The sequence below is a fragment of the Morchella sextelata genome, assembly GCF_020137385.1.
Source record: "Morchella sextelata strain SCLS chromosome Unknown scls_11, whole genome shotgun sequence".
NCBI classification, from domain to species: domain Eukaryota; kingdom Fungi; phylum Ascomycota; class Pezizomycetes; order Pezizales; family Morchellaceae; genus Morchella; species Morchella sextelata.
This window is the reverse complement of record NW_025408626.1, coordinates 163,349-185,487: the sequence shown is the minus strand read 5'-3', so window position 1 is coordinate 185,487 and position 22,139 is coordinate 163,349. Positions and strand designations below refer to the sequence as shown.

At 46.8% G+C, this 22,139-nt stretch overlaps 6 protein-coding genes across 6 annotated transcripts; 5 read left to right on the top strand and 1 right to left on the bottom strand.

Annotated features, from left to right (window-relative positions):
* Positions 1-751: 751 nt before the first annotated feature.
* On the top strand, positions 752-2,989 carry H6S33_001489 (uncharacterized protein; the record flags this gene model as incomplete). The annotated part of the gene is made up of 5 exons (XM_044833201.1): positions 752-1,170; positions 1,228-1,566; positions 1,648-1,969; positions 2,030-2,680; positions 2,729-2,989. The coding sequence occupies 5 exons, from the start codon at positions 752-754 to the stop codon at positions 2,987-2,989; spliced, it is 1,992 nt and encodes a 663-aa protein (XP_044693550.1).
* Positions 2,990-4,155: 1,166 nt separating this feature from the next.
* Positions 4,156-6,037, top strand: H6S33_001488 (uncharacterized protein; the record flags this gene model as incomplete). Its single annotated transcript, XM_044833190.1, has 7 exons — positions 4,156-4,357; positions 4,417-4,510; positions 4,560-4,616; positions 4,671-4,938; positions 4,997-5,463; positions 5,524-5,779; positions 5,840-6,037. The coding sequence occupies 7 exons, from the start codon at positions 4,156-4,158 to the stop codon at positions 6,035-6,037; spliced, it is 1,542 nt and encodes a 513-aa protein (XP_044693549.1).
* A 3,334-nt stretch (positions 6,038-9,371) lies between these two features.
* On the top strand, positions 9,372-10,483 carry H6S33_001487 (uncharacterized protein; the record flags this gene model as incomplete). The annotated part of the gene is made up of 9 exons (XM_044833179.1): positions 9,372-9,394; positions 9,447-9,452; positions 9,531-9,582; positions 9,643-9,739; positions 9,899-9,965; positions 10,022-10,034; positions 10,087-10,174; positions 10,241-10,306; positions 10,350-10,483. 9 exons carry the CDS (start codon positions 9,372-9,374, stop codon positions 10,481-10,483), a joined length of 546 nt encoding a protein of 181 aa, XP_044693548.1.
* Positions 10,484-11,288: 805 nt separating this feature from the next.
* H6S33_001486 (uncharacterized protein) lies at positions 11,289-14,155 on the top strand (the record flags this gene model as incomplete). The annotated part of the gene is made up of 3 exons (XM_044833168.1): positions 11,289-11,512; positions 11,570-13,441; positions 13,507-14,155. The coding sequence occupies 3 exons, from the start codon at positions 11,289-11,291 to the stop codon at positions 14,153-14,155; spliced, it is 2,745 nt and encodes a 914-aa protein (XP_044693547.1).
* A 1,182-nt stretch (positions 14,156-15,337) lies between these two features.
* H6S33_001485 (uncharacterized protein) lies at positions 15,338-15,826 on the top strand (the record flags this gene model as incomplete). The annotated part of the gene is made up of 1 exon (XM_044833157.1): positions 15,338-15,826. The coding sequence occupies one exon, from the start codon at positions 15,338-15,340 to the stop codon at positions 15,824-15,826; it is 489 nt and encodes a 162-aa protein (XP_044693546.1).
* A 2,653-nt stretch (positions 15,827-18,479) lies between these two features.
* On the bottom strand, positions 18,480-20,737 carry H6S33_001484 (uncharacterized protein; the record flags this gene model as incomplete). Its single annotated transcript, XM_044833146.1, has 10 exons — positions 18,480-18,654; positions 18,722-18,887; positions 18,938-19,007; positions 19,069-19,127; positions 19,188-19,311; positions 19,366-19,621; positions 19,671-19,765; positions 19,830-20,133; positions 20,200-20,302; positions 20,365-20,737. The coding sequence occupies 10 exons, from the start codon at positions 20,735-20,737 to the stop codon at positions 18,480-18,482; spliced, it is 1,725 nt and encodes a 574-aa protein (XP_044693545.1).
* Positions 20,738-22,139: the final 1,402 nt, after the last annotated feature.

Here is a 22,139-nt window from a genome sequence, read left to right as displayed (position 1 = left end):
GCTGATCAACGAACCAGATGGTGGTGCTTTCCCCGCAATATGTTATGTGGGATCCGGATCAGCGCAGCTAGGCCAATTGCAATTAGGCATCTTAATTGTTTTACCTAGTCTTGAGTGCAAGTGGAGATGCCGGATCTTCCTGGGCTTAGCTATGGCTATAGTCCGGTGCCGTGCATATCTCGGTGGGGGAGCGGGCGGGGGAGGGAGGAAGGCTAAGCATTTGTGTTTGTATGATTAGTTAATTAGGCTAATGTGGTGTACCCCACTGTATGATACATGTAGGTTATTACATTCATGATCAGCTCTAGATGGGATGAGATATCATTACCCCACTACACAGGTAAATATTAGCCTGTGAGGAGAATGCCGGCGGGTTGGGATTGGGATTGGGGGTTGGAGGTTTCAATTGGGTTGTGAGTATGCATGATAGGTTATGGTAATGATTGCTTTACTTTGAAACATTGCGCTGCATCACATGCATGTGGGAATAAGTATCAATCTGCATAGTTACTAAATAGCTGGTGTTGATTGATTTTGTTTAAGAATATATCTCAGATGCTCCTGCGTCTATTCTTGCCATTCCGTCCACTTCGTAGTGTCGGATGTCATTCAGCATTCATCCAAACTACTCATAAATAAATATACGAGATAAAACAACTGCTATACCCCCCCCCCTCTGCCGGCCGCCCACCGCCCACCGCTCCAGCACCCGCCCACCGCCCAAGCATCAGCTAGCCCACCAACCTCCACAATGTCCTACCCCCAAACCACCTTCCACCACACCACCTTCACCCCCCACAGCTTCCTCTCCCGCCTCCGCCACACCCTCCCCACCACCCTCCGCACGCAACTCTCGCTCCTCTGCCACACCGGCCGCTACGAGGCCTTCCGGCTGCAGCCGCACCCCAGCTACGCGGACCCGCCCACTCACTGGCCCGTGCCCAACCACCTCTTCTGGGACTCGGACGTCGCAAAGTGGATTGAGGGCGCGTGCTATCTGCTCAGTGAGTGTCCGGAGGAGGCAGGGGAGTTGAAGGATATCGATGAGGCGGTGAGGGAGCTGGTGGACATGATCCGTGGTGCGCAGCAGGATGACGGGTATTTGAATATCCATTTCACGGTCGTGGATAAGGGTGGAAGGTTCACGAACTTGAGGGACCTGCATGAGCTGTAAGTTTCCTCAGGATACTAATGATCAAACAACTAGAAAACTAACCACAACAACAGCTACAACGCCGGCCACCTAATAGAAGCTGCACTAATCCACCACCACCACTACAAAAACACCCTCCTTCTCGATCCAATCCTAAAATACGTCGATCTGCTCTACAGCACCTTCGGCCCCGGGCCCTCCCAGCTCCACGGCTACCCCGGACACCCCGAGATTGAGCTCGCGCTGCTCCGCCTCTATGCACTCACTGGGGGCCAGCGCCACCACGACCTTGCCCACTACTTCATTACCGAGCGCGGCCGCAATGGTGGGCAGTTCTATACCGAGGAGGCCGCAAAGCGTGGGGACCGTGAGAACGAGGTTCCTAGATACTATCCGGAGAAGAAGAGTTATTGGTATGTACTGTCAATGATCACCACGACGTGTTTTTAGTTATTGGGAGGCAGGGGCTAACGAGAATGTGTGTGAGGGTGTAGGTACCAGCAAGCGCACAAGCCGATTCTAGAGCAGCAGACGATCAAGGGGCATGCGGTTAGGGCGATGTATTTGCTCACTGCGGTGGCGGACCTGGTGCGGCAGGATGGGTCCGGGTCGGAGGAGTATCTGGTTGCAGTGAAGCGACTATGGGCGGATATGGTGGGGAGGAAGATGTATGAGACCGGTGGTATCGGGGCCGTGCGGCAGTGGGAGGGGTTTGGGGATGCGTATTTCTTACCGCAGGCGACGGATGAAGGCGGGTGTTATGCGGAGACGTGTGCGAGTATTGGGATTATGATGTTGGCGGAGAGGCTGTTGAAGGTCAGTTAAGTTCCTTTATGCTTGTTACGGGCTCCGAGAGGGAACGCTAACGGAAAGTAGGTGGACCTCAATGCAGAATACGCAGACACCATGGAGCTCGCATTCTACAACACTGTACTCACAAGTATGTCTGTCGATGGCAAGTCCTTCACATACCTCAACCAGCTCGCATCCTCTCCACAGGACCTCTCCAAGCGCGAAGAATGGTTCGAGTGTGCCTGCTGTCCCCCAAACATCGCGCGGACACTCGGAATGATGGGAGGCTACATCTGGTCCTGGGAGGAAACCTCATCAGGCGTGGACCTGATGATCCATCTGTACACTGCCGCAGCGCTGACGATGAAGATGAGTACTGGTGCCGTGGTGACAGTGCAGATGACGACCGACTGGCCGTGGGATGGAAAAGTATCCTTCGCAGTGACCAAGACATCGCCGGAGTTGGCACTGAACATGAAGCTCCGGATCCCTAAATGGGCTGAGAATAAATGGACGGTGTCATCGGGGGGTAGTAGTAGACCTGAAGTAGTTAACGGATACATCTCGATACTAGAGCCGTACTCAAGCTCGGGAATAACGCTGGATGTGCCGATGAAACCACGGGTGATAAGGGCACACCCATTCACGAACCGTGAGACTGCGTGTATTGCCAGAGGCCCCATCGTCTACTGTGTCGAAGATATAGATAACAGCTGGGTGACCGATCATTTCAAGGTCTACACCGTATCCCGCATCGTCATGGATTAGACTGACATAACATAGACAACGCACATCAACCTGGAAGCACCCTTCCAAGAAGAGCTCGTCACAGACCCAAAGACAAACGAGACCTATGTCCAGATCAGCATGCCCTCCGGCGGGCAGGTCTATGATATCGAGAAGTATCCTTCCTACTATGCTTCGTATGTTGCGCGGGATTTGGTATTCATCCCGTTTTATTTCAGAGCGAACAGAGGTGGAAAGGGACACATGAGAGTGGGCTTGAAGGTACCACCGTATCCAGCTGGCCGTATATCTGCGTAGGGAACTTTAATATATCAAGAAAAAAAGGAGGGGGTTTACAGTGTCTGAGGAGAAGCCCTGGTTGAAGCAGAGGAGAGTCCGAATAGTATATGAAGATTTGCGACCAGTATCTCGAATGAATGGTTTATCTAGAGGCAGGGTTTTCTTTTCTCAGCTGTACATAGTTGCTTGTGTGTTATGATCAGGAAATTGAGAATATTATCATTGGCCCTTGAAAGCGGATCAGAATCTTGGCGTGCGCAGCAGTCCTGGAAATACTCTTTGTGGGAAATAACGGTACCGTGACATATTATACACATTAGTCGGCGTACTTGTGGGTACTGATCCCGTGATATTGTTTGTAAACTCTCCCATAAACTGACCACTGCACAGCTACAAACCGGCCCCCAGACCTAACATCACCGGCGCTCGGTCGGTCTTTACCCGAAGCTTTTATCCCCGCATTTCAGTCTCGCTAACGGCTAAGCGAAAGTTGGGGTCCCCACCGGAGATGCCGAGCAGGGGGGTGTCTGTCGGTGTGGATATATGCCGATAGTAATATGCTAGATACTTTTGCAAGGCTTAGTTTGAGACTGTGAGTATCTTTGTCAATGTTTTTCGGGTAGCGCGATGCTAATATGTTATTGCCCTATACTTTATTAGATCTATTGAGTACTTACGCGGGGGTCGGTAGAATAATAAGCTGGGTCTTGGTACTCTACTTAGCCCACTTACTTGGGTTATCAAGTAATACTAGTAATGTTCTATGGCGTGTACTCAACTGAGTACACACAATATTGAAACCATAGGAAACTGCAGTCCAATCATGCCACCCATAATCATCTACAGCTGGCACTCAATAGGCAATAATTGTCAGCGCCAAACCCCGGGAAACCCCTATACACAGACCCCCTATCTGCCTACATACCTGCCCACATCCCCATGCCTCTTCTCCACATGATTCACCCCCTCACGATCATCTTCCATTCACCCCAGATCCCACGGCTAAATCGCAAAGAGGTGATGATTTTCCGGGGTCGAACTCTCAACCCATGTCATCCATATCTGCGCTGTAGGTAGAACTCTGTAAACCAGGTATACACGTGTGTATACATACTACGGCCACGATGTAGAAGGACACCGCTTTCCCACTTTCCACGGCCAAGCAGAAAAGGAGAAAGAGAAAAATGGGGTTCCTTCAAAGATTCCTTCCACCTGACGATCGCCATGCGGCACTCATGCTGTATGGAATGGTCTTTGCGACCTGTTTCAACGGTTACGATGCTGGTATCATGAGTGTGATTTTGGCAGATAAGCAATTTCAGGACTATTATTCGGTAGATGCGAACAGGTCTGGAATTATTGCCACTATTCCATGGGCTACTACTGGTATGTCTTCACATAACCTCGAAGGCGGATAAGAGAGCTGACAGAGGGATGACAATTAGGTTTTGCGCAGTTGTTCGTGGCGGGGACTTTGGCGAATATGGTTGGGAGGTTGTGGGCGTTGAGAATCTCGATTGCTGTAATGATTGTCGGAGTGTAAGTTCCGTTGATATATCTCAAGTAGATATAATTCTGATCGGAATAGTGTGGTTCAAGTAGTACCAAACACCTTCGGAGTGCTCATTCTTGGGCGTCTTATAACGTTCGTTGGTCCTAAACGGTTATTTTAAATATATTTCCTACTAACTGATGATAGCGGTCTCGGTTTTGGTTGCGTATATGTTGCTACCAACCTTTATGTCGCTGAATGTGCACCTACAAAACTTCGTGGCAGCTTTGTAGGCACTGTATCGCAATTTGGCTACCAGCTCGGTACCCTCATTGCCTTCTGGGCAGGATACGGAATGTCGTTTCATAAATCTCCTAACAATATAGCATGGAGGGTCTCGAACGCCATCCAGATTCCTATTGGGGTCTTTTTCATTGTTCTATCATTCTGGTACCCAGAGTCGCCTCGATGGCTGGTGAGCACTACCACCCTTACTCCTGCTCTTCGAACTGATAGCTAAACACCGGGCACAGCTCGAAAGATATCCTGACGACCCAACCACCGCCCTCAACATCCTCGCCAAAATCCGCTCTGGCACCCCCGACAGCCCGCACGTACAGCTCGAATTCCGCGAACTCGTCATGTCTCGCGAGTACCGGCAGCGCCACTCCACTCCTGGATATTGGGGTCTCCTTAAAGACCCTGCCATGCGTAAAAGACTTCTTTACGGTTTCTATACCGCAGCACTACAGCAAATGGGTGGTATTGCGGCAGTGACAATGTATGCAGTCCTAATCTACCAGTCACTGGGCTGGGATTCTGGATCTCAGGCACTGGCAATAAACGGGATCCAGAGCGTTCTTCAGCTGTTCATTGTGCTGGTTAATACGTTTACTGTGGATCGTTTTGGGAGGAAGACCTTACTGCTGGCAGGGTTCTCGATACAGGCAGGAGCGCTGCTGATCCTATCGTCGTTGACCACTTCATTTCCTGATAACCAGTAAGTGATAGACCCCACCCCACCCATTTGCGAGTGGTGCGGGCTAACGGCAAGACATAGAAATAAAGCTGCGGCGGTGGCGGAGGTTGCAATGTTGTTTATTGTAGGATTAACATACTGCTGGTCCAATGGCCCAATTGCACCAATCGTGGCATCTGAGATCTTCCCACAGCATGTGCGAGATAAAGCATTTGGGCTATCCATGTTGGGGCAAACATCGTTTTTGTTGGCTATTACGCAGCCGTGGCCTGGCTTTAATGAGGATGTGGGGGCGAAGAGTTATTGGTTGCTGTTTTCACTGAACGTGGTCGCTTTGGTACGGCATCTTCCGCTCCAGACAAATAGTGCTTATAGAGTAGCTGCTAACAAATGGTAGATTTCGGTGTATGTGATCCTGCCAGAGACGAAAAACATCTCTCTAGAGAGGATGGACAAGTTATTTGGACAGGTTGATGTTGTAGAGGCAGGAGAAGAGGAGGCATTGGATAGGAAGGTCGCCGCCCTGGGAGAGGATAAAGATGGCACTACATTGGAGCTAAGGGAACATACGGCTCAAGGACAGCAGCAGGCGTAGAGAGCCTTTATGACATAACATACATGTATATGTAATACGAAGAATGAATGAATAGCTATTTTTAAGGAATGCCTTTAAGTCTACCGAAAAAATTACGTTAAATCTTCTTTACGCTTGCCCTTATGTATACCTCGTCCTTGGATTTGGTCTTCAGTTTTACACGAAACTTAATCACAAGTTATCACTCGGTTGTCACGTAGCGCCGAATTGATCCCGAATAACCCTTGATAGGTTATTCACGTTCAATATCAAACCCTGACTGAAACATATATGTTTCATCCCTTTGAGTGGTATACCCAGCATAACTTAGGGCAGGGTATCAATGTGGGTAAGATCTCCCGATAAGCACTCTTGCCACATAAGACCTGTCAAAAGAGTGCAACCATCAAAAATTTGTAAACGCACCGAGAACCACGACGACATGATCTTCATAAAAATAAGAAGAGTTGAATATAGTGTGGTCCACGAGGCATCGACGCTCGAGGACTTGCCTCGAGGCCTCTGCCTCGAGGGAGCTCAAGGCATGGGGGTCGACAAGGCGAGCATGCTCGAGGCAAACCCTCTTGCTCGCCTCGAGCTGCTCGAGGTTTAGGTAATCATAGTATTAGTGGTATATATTCAGTAGGGTTGATGTTTCTGATAGGAACATTGGAAGCATTCCCTACATTTGCGTTCCAGTATTACAATAAAATACGACTTTGACAGATCTAAATGTAGTAATTATCTACCTCGAGGCATCCCCCATTTTTTCGCGGGCAAGCAAAGGAATGGACAACACGAGGCAGAGGTACCTCGAGCACTTGTCACTGCCCGCCTCGAGCAGCCTCGTGGATCACACTAGTTGAATAATGAAGCTCGATGAAAGAGGTCAAGATACTATCAATTTCCCTCCTATATTCGTAGTACTAGGCCAAGCGAAAGTATACGAAGTATGCATATAAACAATTGTACAAACGCTACTAATTCGCGAATGGGAATACCGAGCTAAATTCTTTCCCCACTGGGTATACCCAGTCAAGAAAGTTCATGGCTGAGGATTATCGGGCCTGGTATTTTCGGAAGGAGGCTGCTATCCCTTCGTTTATGCTATGCCGAGCCGGCTCAGGAGAAGTAACTTACTGCCAAGATACCGTCAGACCGCATTTGATAAGTCGCTCAACATTCCTGATACTTATTAGCCCATCTGTTCCGGGCCACCGGCGAATACCTCGAATTCGCGAATGGACTTGACAAATTCGCGAATGGACTTGAGGTATTCGCGAATGGACTACTAGCCTCATACATCTGTGGCTGGACCGGTCTATTCGCGAATAGACTGGGGAAAACGTAGTCTTAGTAGAATAAATATTGATCGCAAACAACTAATAATTGATTTAGATCAATGTCCAATAAACCCCGCAGCCTCAGGGTATCTCTGCAACCTCCAGCGACCTCAAAGATCTCAAGGAGGGCAAAAAGCAAGCTCTAATTAGCAATTGGTACCTCCGTAACGCCTAGAAACAGCCAGCGATGTCCTTAAGGATTCAATCAGCATCCTTCCTATGATCGATCTCCATTAGGGCCCTGAAACCTCAAGTGGCCGCATCCAAACCATTGGAGAATAGTTCTGAAAACCATATTTTACTACAATTTCAGCAGTCTATTCGTCAATCGACCGGTCCTGTCACAGATGTATAGAGCAAGCAGTCCATTCGCGAATTCGAGGTATTTGCCAGTCGCCCGGAACACATCCCAGTGATTAGGCGGTAAGGACGTTTATCACTGCCAAGGCCGTATTTAGGAGCCGGCTCTTTACGTAAATAAAATGGGACGTTATTATATATATATTACCCTCGTAAAATTACCAGATAGATATAGCCAAAGTCAAGACCAGATATATCATGAACTGCAAGTTTTAGTACAACGGTTATGCCGCATAGCGTAGGGGAGTGGGTGGGGGTTAATCACAAGTTATCACTCGGCCTAACACAACTCTGTGTTCTCACGAAACTATGAATGGTCACAGACCATACCGACCATTGTCTAATTAGTGGTCAAGTTAGCTTCTCTCCCCGGGACTGTGGGTGGTCATTGATGGTAGATAAACGATGTACTAGCAGGGCGTAGATTGCTTCGTCTAGCCCAAGTTTTCCGTACCCAGCAAGTAACTGCACTCTTTTAAAGCAGCATATGGCTAGTCTCTCAGCTTTGATATCCCTAATTTCGTGGTGACGTAACCTGAAACACAGCAGACTAAGATTCTCAAGGTGTTCGAGTAATCTATCTAGCCATAGAAGCGTAGACCGGCGGGTACTTGAGCTGGACACCACAGGATCGTGAGCTAGTTCCAGTTCACGATTTAAGTGGCACAACATATTGAATCAAGGGTCATGTGCAACATTCTCTGAGAGAAAGCATGTCATGAATAAGTGGAGGTAGATGGTGGTAGTGACGTCGATAATGCTGCATGCATCGATGATATACACGTTAGACATTAGCCCACAGATATCCAAAGTTGGACAAGACATCGATTTCGAATTTGGGATTGAAGAGTAACAGGATGAAGGAAAAAGCGAAGTTGAGTCTGTCATAGTATCGGTCGTTAGTACATACAGTCATGTGCGAGATGGGGCTGTTAGAAATGGGGCTTAAACGGACAAGTGGTCAGTCAAATCTTCGACATCTCTTCTTTCATGCCCGTCATTCTTCTTCCTTTCATTTTTCTGTCTTCCTGTAAATATAACCTGAACGAATTCGAAGTAAAACCCTCTCTTGTCCTTCTGCCTTTCATCAGAGTTAGTGCAGTGCTTGGCAGCTACGAACTTTCAATTGGTGCGTTTGGCTGCTGCCCATTCAATACCTTTAATATTATGTCGTACCTAGTTTTCTTATGATCTACATGTACTTTATCAACACGCTACACCTTGTCCCGTACCTAAGAGTAATCATTATTCACAAACCAAACGATATTCTTGGCGAAGTCTATATGCAGTTAGTAAGCCAGCTTTTACTGCAGGGTGCGCACAAATTCGGAGACTCTAGTATCCGGCCACCGAGAGGTGAAGTAATAAAAGGGTCGGAATGACGCGTCACTACTTGTGAAATATAAATCCCCGACTCGACGTCGAGAAGAAAACAAATTCCTTTCAATCTTGGAGCCTACCGTCACGTGTGAAAAGGGTGCACTGCACGGAGAACAGCAGCTGCAGGTACCGCGATAGGGAGAGTTCTCGGGGCCAAACTCGGATAAGCATATTTTCTAGTTGAAAGACGTGGGGAGGGGGAAAGGGATATTTGAGCTTGTACCTACTGCTCATTACTAGTAAATAATTACATGTAGGTAAAGTACATTCCAATGGACGTGGAGCTCGAGACGTTGTTGATCATGGACTGATTGAACTCCAGAATCCCAAGGAGACATAATTCTCAGTTTCAAGTGTGATTCAACTTCAAATCTCTATTTATTTCGTGAGAAATAGTCATGGTTACTGTCATTAACACTGAAGGGATGTAGCTTCATGATCATGATCAACAGAGGCCAAAGGCTTGAATCAGTTGATGGCGAAGTACCTACCAGACTTCAACGCTATCTAGCAACACCAGCTAATGAATAGCCGGGCCTGCAGCACACTCAAAACATCAACCTGAATAGGAAAAAAGGATCAGTAATCACAATTACCAGCCTACCCGAGACTCATTTAGGCGCGCAAACGAACAAGCTAGGTTCTTATTCAAAGTCTCGGATAAACCATGGCAAAGCTGTAAAGATTAGCACCTCCTGTCACTTTTAGCGTAATGATCGATAGATGAGACATTTTACTTCCATGCTCTACATACATGTGCTCTTTCTCCTTTGCTAAACCCAGTATTGCGGAAACATAGCGCAATTAATGAAATTGTCGGTTGTCGGCACGGTGCCGGTCCCGGTGAAACTAAATTTGGCGAGGTGGTAGGAGTTTACCGGTGGGGGAGACTTTGCAAGCTTACGGGAGGTGTTATTTGCAGCGTTCTGTCTACGGTGAGTGAGCCTTCCTAAATTCCTCGGGTCTAAATTTTGACGGATATAGTAGCCTGGAAACAAAAAAGAAGGTACCGTAGAACACCTAGTTCGCGAGATATCTAAAAACACGTCCATGCGGGATAGCATTTATGCAGCTAGTATGCAGATCTGAACACGACCCTTGTTATCCAAAGGCTTAACTGATTAAAGCCCTTGTCGAAAAGGCTTAGCCTTGACAGGGGTGTCTGGATCCAGGGGATGGACAGCAGGCGAGCACACCTCAGATACATGTAATTACAACATGACTCAACATCAGTGGTCGGTACACAACAGTCGAAATCCAATGGGGTAATGGAAATGTTATCGTAACCATCGGTTATGCCACACATACGCTCTCTCTGGCGATGGCAAAGCGCACGGGGGCAATTGCCATTTCATGGGCAATGGGGCTTAGTGGAGAGGGGTAACGATAGACGTCGATTCCTCCACAAGAAACTCTCTCTCAAATGGTAGAGGTTCTCTGGAAGGAAGCTCACGAGAACATTACAGGCTATGAGGGCTGAGCATCTTATGTATTAATATTTCCAAGAGAGCTAGCTGCACACACACATGCAGGAGAACTTTGTCCCAGTCTTCAGCCGTCTTCAGCTATCAAATTTGAGAAAGTGCATCGATTATCCGATCGATGCCTGGTTTTATGTATATCCTACATAGTACAATTCTTCCAAAAGTTCACAGATGTGAGGTCTTATCCTCATTGGACGCGCTTAGTGAGCGAGGCTTATGCATCTCCCTATAAATTAATTAGCGACACACTTATTAAACTCCTGCAAGTGCATAGGTAGTCTAAAATAGCCGTCACCTGCCTACGGTCTATGCGTAACTTGCCGTACCTCTCACTCATCCACACTCAGACACTCACAAGATCTTTTTCCTTTTCCTCCTTAAACCACCACTCGCTCACTTTCGACCTTCGGCACTGTACTCTCGCTCGACCTCCTTTCTTTCTCCCTTCATTTCTTCAACAGCTTTCTTCCATCCTTCGGCTCAGCCTTGTTCAACACAGAGTCGCTTCCTTCCTTTACATTTGTCCCCATAAAATTTGAGTTTATCGGCGCTCTCATCTTCTACACTTGCACTTGGCTTTTTTTTGCGCCTCGTCTCCAGCGGCAAAGGCATAGACCCTTAATAACTGAGCTGCTAATGTTCAACACATCGGTCTCCCTACAATAGACAATCATAGCTCACACATAGCTCTGATACACAGCAATAATGCCCTCCATCACATTGACATGGCCAGACCGCGCCTATTTCTACTCGCTACTCGTGGTTTCGCTTTTATCCGCAAAGCTCCTCCACGTCTTTTCGCATCTGACTACAATCCCCATATTTCTCTTTCTCTTGTATTTCCCGACATTTCTTTTCTTAGATTTTTTGGTAATATTCTTTACACGCATTATCTTTCAGAAATGGAGAGTTGCTGGCATCTTTCTTTCGTAAGTCCCTTTCGTGGAGAATGTTTATTGGGTAGGCGATTTTAATTCTTTTGCTAGGGTTCTCATTGCATCCACCTCTGCTACTCAGATCGGCTTCTTCATTGAAACCGGCGGTGAGATTCATTGGAACATGTTGGCCAAGGTCTTGAGAGAACCAGAAGGCTTTTTTGGGATGCTCATGAGCGGTTTCTACGGCCTTTCGTTAACAATCGGAATTCTTGGCGGCATAGCCTGGTTGTTCAACCCATTGCTCTACAATCTTTCTCATCGCATGGTCAGATCCATCGTGACTACTATCTTCCCCAGCAAATGGATCGTGTTTAGGGAGGGCCTTGCGAGACGCCGCGCTCCTGACCAAGAAGATGGTGAAGGGCTGCTCTCTGAGTCTATCGCGGAAAAGGCGCCCCCTTCAAACTCTGTCGGCGCTATCCGGTGGGCAAGGCTTAAGCTCCTTGTAGTAACTGGAACTATCATTATTTTGCATATCGTTCGTCCGCTGTCCCCGTATCAGCACATGTCCGGCACCCTCCCTTTCACATTATTCGAAGGCCTTTGGGTTAGGCGCTCGGTCTTCTGCGAACCTTCGCCATATGACGGACCCCCTGAATTTCCATTCCCAGAGCTTCTTCGGAAAGAGTTCTGGATACCCGCCGAAGGACAGGAAGATGGTGTCGGACGGGGATGGAGGCCTGGAAGCCCTTGGTGGGAGGTTGCTGAAGAGAGAGCGAAAAACCGCCCGAGCTGGCTCCCGGAGAGTAAGATACCTGGTTTTGAACGGTTTTATGGTCACCATCACCATGGGCCTCCACCGCCTCCACCCCCTGGATTTGGACATCATGATGGTCCCCCTCCTCCACACCCTGGTCATGGTCATCGTCCCCATGGACATCACGAGGACGACTTCCCGCCTCCCCCTCCGCCGCCGCCGCCTGGTTATGAACCAATTCTCGACCCGCTTAAGATTACAAACCTCGATCTCCCGATAATGGATGCGCTGAAGGAAGCCCTCTCAACTGTCTCGATCAAACATGTCATCATCCTCTCCCTCGAGTCAACCCGCAAGGATGTTTTCCCGCTCATCAAGGACGGTATTCTCTACAACAAAATTATGGAGTCCCGTGGCTATCCTACAAATTCCAAGCGCGATGTATCCAAAAATGAACCATGGGCAGATCTATCTCAGCTGAGTCGCATGGCCGAGGATATTACTGGAGAAGATGGTGGCTTTGGAAGATCTGTTAACAGCACTTTTGGAGGTATCAATATCAAGGGAGCTCTGACTGGCAGCAGCTTCACTCTAAAGTCACTCCTTGGAAGCCATTGCGGAGTTTCCCCGCTGGCAGTCGACTTCATGGAAGAACTAGAAACCGACATCTACCAGCCGTGTCTCGCACATATCTTGAAGGCCATGAACGCCAATCTTCCGAAACCGGGTACAGTTGAGAAGGGGTGGAGGAATAATGGGACGTGGAAATCAGTATTTATGCAGGCTTCCACGACCAAATTCGATAGGCAAGCTCCGTTCATCGACCAGATAGGCTTCGACGGATCGGTAGTCCGGGAAACGCTGCAGTCACCAGACGCAAAATATAAGCCGAAACAGGCCGAGCTGAACTACTTTGGTTATTCCGAAACGGAGCTGAAGCCATATATCAAGGATTTGTTCGTAGAGGCCGAGGCTAGCGGCGATAGAGTGTTCTTGTCGCATTTGACAAGCAGTACACATCATCCATGGGCCACACCACCGGAGTTCGGGGAACAGGAGCCGTATTGGGGCGTCGAGGGTAGTCATGCAAGTGGAGGTGGAGCAGCATGGAACAAGTACCTTAACAGCATCAAGTGGGGTGATTCCTGGATTACTGAGGTTTTGGGCGTTTTGGAAGAAGTTGGTGTTGCTAATGAGACTTTGATCGTTATGGTTGGAGATCAGTAAGTTAAATCCGTTGAATAAAAGCTATTTAGATGAGAATTTACTGACAATACACCTCCTATAGTGGCTTCGCTTTTGGAGAGTCTACGAACGCCAAAACTACCTACGTAAACCCGCATATCAAGAACTTTGAAGTTCCCCTAGTCTTCCGTCACCCACAACTACCAAGGATTCAGCTGAACTTCACCACAACCTCAATGACGATTCTTCCCACCGTTCTGGACCTACTAATCTCCACAAACTCACTCAACGATGAGTCAACGGCTATCGCAAAGTACATGCTCCCCGAGTACGAAGGCCAATCTCTCATACGTCCTTTCCGTCCTATCAGGTTCGGAAGACAGCAGTGGAATTTCGGCGTTGTCAATCCCGGGGGAACTCATCTATCAGTTGTTTCATCTGCTCATCCATATAGGCTGGTCTTACCCATCTGTGAGCCTTCGCCATACACGTTTTCATGGCCCGAGCGGGATCCCATGGAGACGGATACCTCCCAGTCATGGGAGGGCGGTCAAAAGCTGAAAGGCGCTGTTGAGAGCAAGTGGGGCGAAGACGCAGCGAAGTGGGTTGAAGAAGCCGAAAAGATCGGTGGCTGGGCGATCTGGGAAGGGCGCAGGCGCTGGGGATATGACGGTGGCACAAGGAGGGAGGATAGAAGCGCAGAACACAATAAGGATGGGTTGCTGGAGCACGATCATTGGTGGAATACCTGATGATAAGATTGCTAGGAAGTGTTGTTTCATATGGTTTAGGCGTATCTGGCGTTTCTCAATTTTTATCACGATTTAATTCATGTAGCACGTGAAGCTGTCATGTTGGACCTTGGCGAGTATTTTGTTTCTTTTTTTACGTTGGGTTTAAAAGATCTTAGGTAATATTAGTATGATGCTCAAAAAGCATTGGTTAGAAGCTGATCTTGAACCCTTGTAACCAACTGACCACAACTGTAACTTATAAACATCATATACACCAAGCAACCGGTAAAAAATGAGCTTAACTTGGGTTCATCCAGTTAACAGGTTCATACCTATCTCCTTGCTTTTCCCCATAGCCTCTTGTGTTCTCTCCCGTGAATCCGTGCGTTGCCCCAAGCCTCCGGCCAACGCTGCTGCTGGTCTACGCTTTACTCCGCTTCTGGAATTCTCAGCTACCACGTAATGGGTGCGTGCCGGAAATGTTTCTCCACTCGATTAAACTCGCCTACCTGCATGTCAGGGTAGAGTACATATGTCGAGATCCGGATTGGTGGCCTTGAACCATGAAGGCTTATTCGTATATCGTTTCTGAAAGTACAAAAGGTGAGGAACGAAGCCCTCACTTCTCTCCGCCTTCCCCTCCATTATTTTTCTTCATTATATCTCTTATTTTTCGTAATTTTTTTCATTTAATTTTTTTCATTTTTATTTTCGAGAGGCTCTCAATACCAATACCATCCCCACACACCTAGAGTCTCGGAATTCAGACCATTACCAGTATCATAGTATAACTGGTCGCAGACCGCTATCAGTCGGTAACTACCACTGTTCTAGCCTAGCTCAGGTGAGTTTATGGGTCGTTGGTCGCATTAAATTGAGTCTTACATATATGTTAACATATATAGCTCCGCACAGCAGTCCCTTGGAGTTCTAGAAACTCAGGATAACGACACTGGTGCTCGTACTAAGCAAGGGCCGGGCCGTATTTCAACTTTAGCTGCCGCTTTTAATTTCAGGTGAGTTGGCGCTGCTGGACCCTGCATGCCGAGGTTTTCTATGGGATTCGAGAAGAATTCTTCTTCCGGAGTCCTATTGGATCACGGTGTTGTAATTGTGCTACGTTCCAGAGTATCCTGCTAACACGCCCAGTAATTCAGATCTTCTAAAACTTAATACTTTCTTAATCGTAATACCGGCGCAATGGCAAACAGAGATAAACAGTTCTTGGACAACGGTGTTCCTGCGGTTCCCTTGGAGTCCTTCCCGCCCCACGGCATTCTTGCATCTGCCTACAAGCCCAGGCAGCTAGATATACACGGAAGTCCGCTGGCGGAAATCCCCGTAACTACCTATGGTAGTACTTGGGAGCACGGTTATCAGGCAAAATTGGAGAAAAATCAAAAGAAGACCCACGAGAGGAAAGGGATAAAAAAGATGATAAAGCGCACTGTATGCGGACTAAAGACGTGGCTTTCCAAACAGAGTTTGTGTGGGAAGCGGGGCGAAGAGAAAGGACCAGGAGCAAGGGCTGTGGGCCTGGATCTTGGTGATCGTGACGATAGTAGGGGGATCGTGTGGATTGATGAGGGGACAAGAAGCCAAGCAAGTTTTATGGAGGAGAAAAGAGGTTGCCGCAATTCTGGGCATACTGAAGCCATTATTACGGTGAGGGAGGTGAGCGGGACTTGAAACTTGGGTTATAAGGACCGGTCATCGATGAGGAACTTACCACGGAATTTTCTCATGTTATAGAATTTTGGGATAACGGCATTCTGGCATGCCTTTCCTTTGTTGGTTTAGACGGTTCTAGTTTAGAGGTTCTAGGTGGAAATCGTGTATTACGGTAGAGATTAATTGATGATAATGAGTAAATATGTAACTAAAGAGTAATGAGTGGTTGTAATGTGGAAGCCTTGACACGTCGGGTGGGAAATGATTGATTGACGTACATGCCGCTCTTGAGAATGCCAACGTCGAGTGACAATATCGGATGGCTCAGTCATCGCCTGCTACATAGTACTAAATAATATAGTAGCTTTAGGGACTCAGATTTGTGTTATGCTAGATCTCCGATTCTTGTCCCATATCTTAATTGACTGGCTAGAGCCGGTCTTCGTGATGTTTCTAGCTTAATACTCTTAAAACCGACCAGCCAGCTAGCGTTACCAGGGGGCACACAACTGAGCGAATCACAGCAATATGGAAACCCTCAACGACTGAGAGGCCGAATTTCAGAAACCCATGCCGATTTCTCCTTGGTTGTCCAGATGTCATTGGAGGGCCATTTTGAAGTTCGTGGCCGTCCTGGTAATATGTATATTAGTAAACATACCGGTGAATTACTAATCTATAATGCCAGCACTAACATTGCACTACACCTACACTTAGTTTAGTAAACAAAAGTAAGACGAATCATGGCATATCACTCAAGGTCAAAACAGCCACTTACGGGTGATATCTGAGCTCAAGTGGTTAAGTAGACAGCAAGATCCCAGAGACGCCAAACTTATTACCATTCGCTACCTTTTTTTATTTTATATTTTTTATATTTTTTAGAATAAAATTGGAAGCCACAGCTCCGGGTGCAGTTTTCATGAGCTCGCATGCCACCGAGAGAAAGAGTAGAGTATGCACGTGACATAAATAAGTTTGTGCAGCTCATATATGTGTAATCGCAAAAAAACCTGTCGTATATTCCGACACCACTTGATAACATAATACTCGATGCAGACTCCCTCAAATGACTACATCCGTGTTTCAGCGGGTGACTGCAGTATAGAACTCTCTGCTTTCACGAATTAACATGACATTCCGCGGGTAATCTGTTCGAATGATGGTGAAATATATTTGCAAAATCGTCATGTACGCATATGTATACCAGGCACAGTTGCAACATGGCCGTTGGGGTGAGGTTCAACTTCACCGACCGTCTTCGCTCCGGCAAGTCGGGATAAAATATATCAAGCCATACCGCTATTTCAAGTCTGCAATAGAGTGTATTGGCCACACTCGATTTTCAAATTTCGAGCTCAAATTCTGAGTTCTTGGCAGCGGGAAGACCCACCTGTACTCCATTAAACTCTGTCAATGTTCACTGGAGTATTGAGTGTTATATCGTACGCTACAGAGCTTAATAATAGTAAGAACACTATACGCGTTCACCATAGCACAGGTGGGTCTTCCCCGCTGCCAAGAACTCAGAATTTGAGCTCGAAATTTGAAAATCGAGTGTGGCCAATACACTCTAATATATCATTCAAGAGTTCTCTTTTGCGTTACCTCTTCTGGCAGGATGTAATTCACCGAAACAGTATCCTAAGCCCTCCATCCATAAGACCGTCTCACCCGGAGAATAATGTCAGTTACGCAAGAAGAACCTATTGTCGGGAAATGGGCCGATACTGTAGAGGTGAGTATGAAGCAGAGGGAGCGAACATATCTTGTACTTGGGAGGAAAACAGTAGACCCAAAGAAGGTTTGCGGAGCATGGGTTGATGGGCAAGCCATTAGGAGAAACATCCAACCTAAATTGATTAATTCTTATGACGTCGTAATGAAAGAGAAATTGTGATGATGGTATTATGTATGGTGAAGGAAGGCGAAGGTTGAGTGGGGTGGTTGGTGAGGCGGTTGGTGGGGCAGCTCCTACGACATTAACCCGCTTCTCCACCGCAACGCTGCATTCCACAATCCACAAACTGAAAATACCGTAACGCCAAAAAAAAACCAGAAGGCATGAAAATGCTTCAGACGATAAATCTTCAGTGACCTGGTATATGGACCCTAGGTACATATTTGTCACTCTAAGCACTTGTCACTTCCCTCCCGCAGGGTCGACATAACTTCCTAACACATCTCAGACACTTTGCGGGAGAGATTTGAGAGGGAAACTGTATACATGTAATAAAGTTTAACAACCAGCTGGTTTCTTCTTCGAACAACCTCAGCGAACGGAGCTAGGGTATACATAACGATGCTAATGATTGCTTGAGAAGAAATTATTAATCTTGACAGGATTTATGTGGCTGGCAAAAGCTACCAGACAAGATCTTGCCTACGTTGTTTAAATTTCAACTATCGTTCGATTCTACTTGGCACACTTAATTAAAGCATTAGTACATACTGAGAAAAGTTGATAAATACATGTATACAATATCCGCAGAAGTATAATCTAGCAGGCCATGTCGTCACCTAATTAAACGTATACACGCGCGTAACCCACACCATGATACCGGCAGAGGATACACCCTAACCATGTGTGATCCGCCACTACTCCCAACCTCTCATCTCTCATGAGCTCAACCACTCCCTAGGATTACATGTATTGATTTCATGCATCCACCTACATCAGGTACGGGTTCTTCGTCTGCTCGGGCTCGACCTCATCAACTATACCTGACCTTACCTGGCCCCTGAAAAACAACGCCTTCAAAGATTTCCAATTCTCCCCGCTTGATCGCCTTCTGAAAACCTTGTCCAGACCCTCTAGCGTTTTTCCCTTTGTCTCTGGTACATACCTTCACCACCCAGGTCATTATATTAGTAAGTTTCTTACCTTCACGCTATTGTAGTAGAGAAGCTTACATAAAGATAAGAAAGAACCCAATGACGTTCCAGCCAGCATAGTATCCAAATGTACCCTGCTGACCCATGTGTTTGAGGCAGAGAGGTAGTGTCATAGCAACTAAAAAGTTGAAAAACCACGTCACGGAGGTGGACCAGGACATTCCAATGTCACGGAGATGAAGCGCTAAATGTCACGATTAGAACGAGGATCAACAATGGAAGGGGATCACATACGGTAACATTCAGCGGAGTATACAAACGGGACAGGCCCTTCCCCGGGACTGTAAGCCATCCCAAAAAGGAACTGCGCATCATCAGTACACATCCATGGCCACGTAAAGATTTAGTATGATTGAAGAGCATACAATACCGAGAGAAACCACCGCAGTTTTGGCATTGCCATCTGGTATATAAAATGCCATCCCTGTGAGTAGCATAAACAAAGCCATCATCGGAAACGTGATTAGTAGAAGATTTCTTCTACCAAATGTATCAATTGTCCACACCGCCGGCAGTGCAAAAAGAAAGTTGATAATTCCAAATCCCATGGAGAGTAGGAGTGCTTTTTTAGTAGAAGCTCCTGCTTCAACAATGATGTTGCAGGAATACTTGATATAGGTGTCAACTAGGCCTAACGATATATTCGCAAGGACTGAACTCACATAAACGATAACGTTTACACCTCCAAGCTGCTGCATCGCCATAACGATAGTACTCGCACGAAGTGCTCGCCAATTCCTAGGTACGGTGAGCAGTTCTTTACGACGTTGAATTACACCTATCCTTCTTCGGACCTTTTTTTCGGCCTCGAGAGAGAAATGGATATGGAGTAGGTCTCTCGCAGCTTGAAGCTTGGTTCCCCGGAGGGATTCGAGTGCTTCGAAGGCAGATTTGAAACGTTTATGGCTTATTAACCATCTGAGAGAAGTTCAGTGGAACGTCCTTTTATCGGACCAGTGGAACCAACCGGGGAGATTCCGGACAAAAGAATATATGAACACAAACAATTAGCGGAGGAACCATTGGGCTGGCTATCATCAACCTCCAATTCAATCCTGGAATCTGAACGGAATAACTTTCAGCACTAGCTCATGGCTGGATAGAGAGAAAACTTGAAGTACTGCACCTTTTCTGAATGTATATCATGAAAGGCTACGCCTGCCAAATACCCTACCATGACCCCAAAAGCCACCCACATCTGCCACATCATAGTTAGAGCACCTCTTATAGATGCTGGGCTACTTTCGGCTGCGTATATGGGGACTGTGGCACTTTTTGGACCAATCCCAAGCCCTAAGACTAGCCGGGCAAAGAACATATGCTGCCAAGTATGCGTAAAGCCTTGCCAGAGGCAGGAAAGAGACGAGATAATGCATGCAATAAATATCGTTCCTCGTCTACCGAAATATTTGTTCATGGGCTCAGTGAGCCTAGCCAGGAACTGTTAGCGTATATGCGCACCATGTGCAATGCTTCCGATATTCTTGCGGACTTACCAGCATCCTAGCACTGCGCATGATAGGTACGGAGCCGCGTTCAAGAGGCCAAGAAGGTGTTCGCCATCCTCAATTCCGAAAGATTTACTATAAAACAGTTGCGCTTTATATATTATACGGCTAAGCATGATATGGACTTGATTGAGAATCGGATGTATTGCTCACCTCCGTTGACGGCAGTTTCGTCCATGCCTTGGACAGCTGCTGACATACTGCAAACGATAACTAGAGAGAGTAAAGTCCCTGATATATTCCATTTGTTCTCCTTCTCATCTCTCAAGGTTCTTGCTTCAGTCTCCGTGAGATCAAGGCCGTCTCCCCTTTGTTCATAGCGGGTAGGCTGTTGAGCCAGCATTGCACCCTTCTCGAATATAACTAATAGACTTTCATCTAACTCCGCATTCCTAAGGAACTCGCCAGCCAAACCCCGAAGTTCGTCGTCAGACTTTGCATGGAAAGGCTTTGCAATAGATCTAATCGCGTCTTGTTCTGCGGGTGTTGGGACGTCCTCCTCATACGTATTCGAAATACCCGACATTGTTAAAAAGGGTATGGGAGCTAACACATAACTAAGCGTCGGCCCAATCCGGGGGGACAATTCATACTTATACTCCACCTCGATCAGTCACGTCAATATGCAAAGTGTCGATGCCCCACACGAATCCGGGGTGCTTTTCCTTTAAGTATGCCTTAATCCAGTTAAAGACTCCCAATGTTGCACTGCACCCCCGGCCGTTGGAGTTTCCTTTTTCTCTTAAAAAGCAGAAATAAAACGACATAATTACCATTTAAGTTGATTTAACCGAGTTGTCAACCAGTTTTCTTGTCTGAATTAATATCACATTTTTATACAGGTTTTTAGGACGCAAGGCTTACAGGTATGTATGTACCGTAGAATCAGAGAAATTTCGTTGCGCTGCAACAGGGATATTCTACACCAAAACTTGCATATTGACGTCCAAAGACTGCCTCTGGTTGGCCTATCCCATAATCCGGTGCTCAGATGCTGTCTATTTCGACAGAATATTATAATTACTAAAAGAGGAAGGGTGGCAGCCGAATAGGTGTGTGATCCAGACACAAGCCACAGCTGAAAATACGCCTCCCGAATCAATAGGCAGCTTTAACGGACCATGGGATACCCCTGTTGTCTCGCAACGAATATTCTCAGATTTTGCGGTACCTATACTGACTGCCCATAAGCATCGGTCGAATCATCATCCTATGACTAATCTTGGAATGGGGTAATAGTATTAGACCTTAACTTTTTAGGTAAACTCCAAGAGGCTTTGGCCAATGACCACTGGTACATTTATCAATCAACAGAAGAGCGCGAGCTCGCCAGCGGAAGAAAGGCGCCAGTCTCTATGGCCTCTAGCCCGGTGGTGACGCAACGTAGGAACTCACTTACCATTAGTATCCACCTCGGTTTATAAGGTCTTCATTTGAGTTCATGATACCTCTCCTTCGTGTACCAGGAACCCACAAGTCATCTTAACTAGCCGTTCGTTAATTAAGTTGTAGGGTTAGGGTTTCTACTCTTCTGAGCATGTGCACTTCAACGGTTGACCAATCAAAAGTCAAGAAATATATGTAGTTATATATTAGACTTGGGGATGCATGGATCACTACTAACTGGTCTAGACGCATTAACAAGTTTACGCAAGGCTCATCAATTCAATTATCTGTTCATCGATTATGTATGGAATTACTGTTGTCAATCACTGGCAAGTCTGCCTTGCATACTCGTATCACAAGAGGCACATGTGATATACATCATAGCGGAGATCTGAGACAATATATCTTCCAGCCGCAGGCTACTCTTTTACGTGTAGGGAACTGCTTCCAAGACTTCTGCCCGGAAACTCGGGGTTTATGACGGACGCCTTCTCGGTCGATCGTGCCCTTCTGTATAATTGAACAGTTGGATAACCAATTTT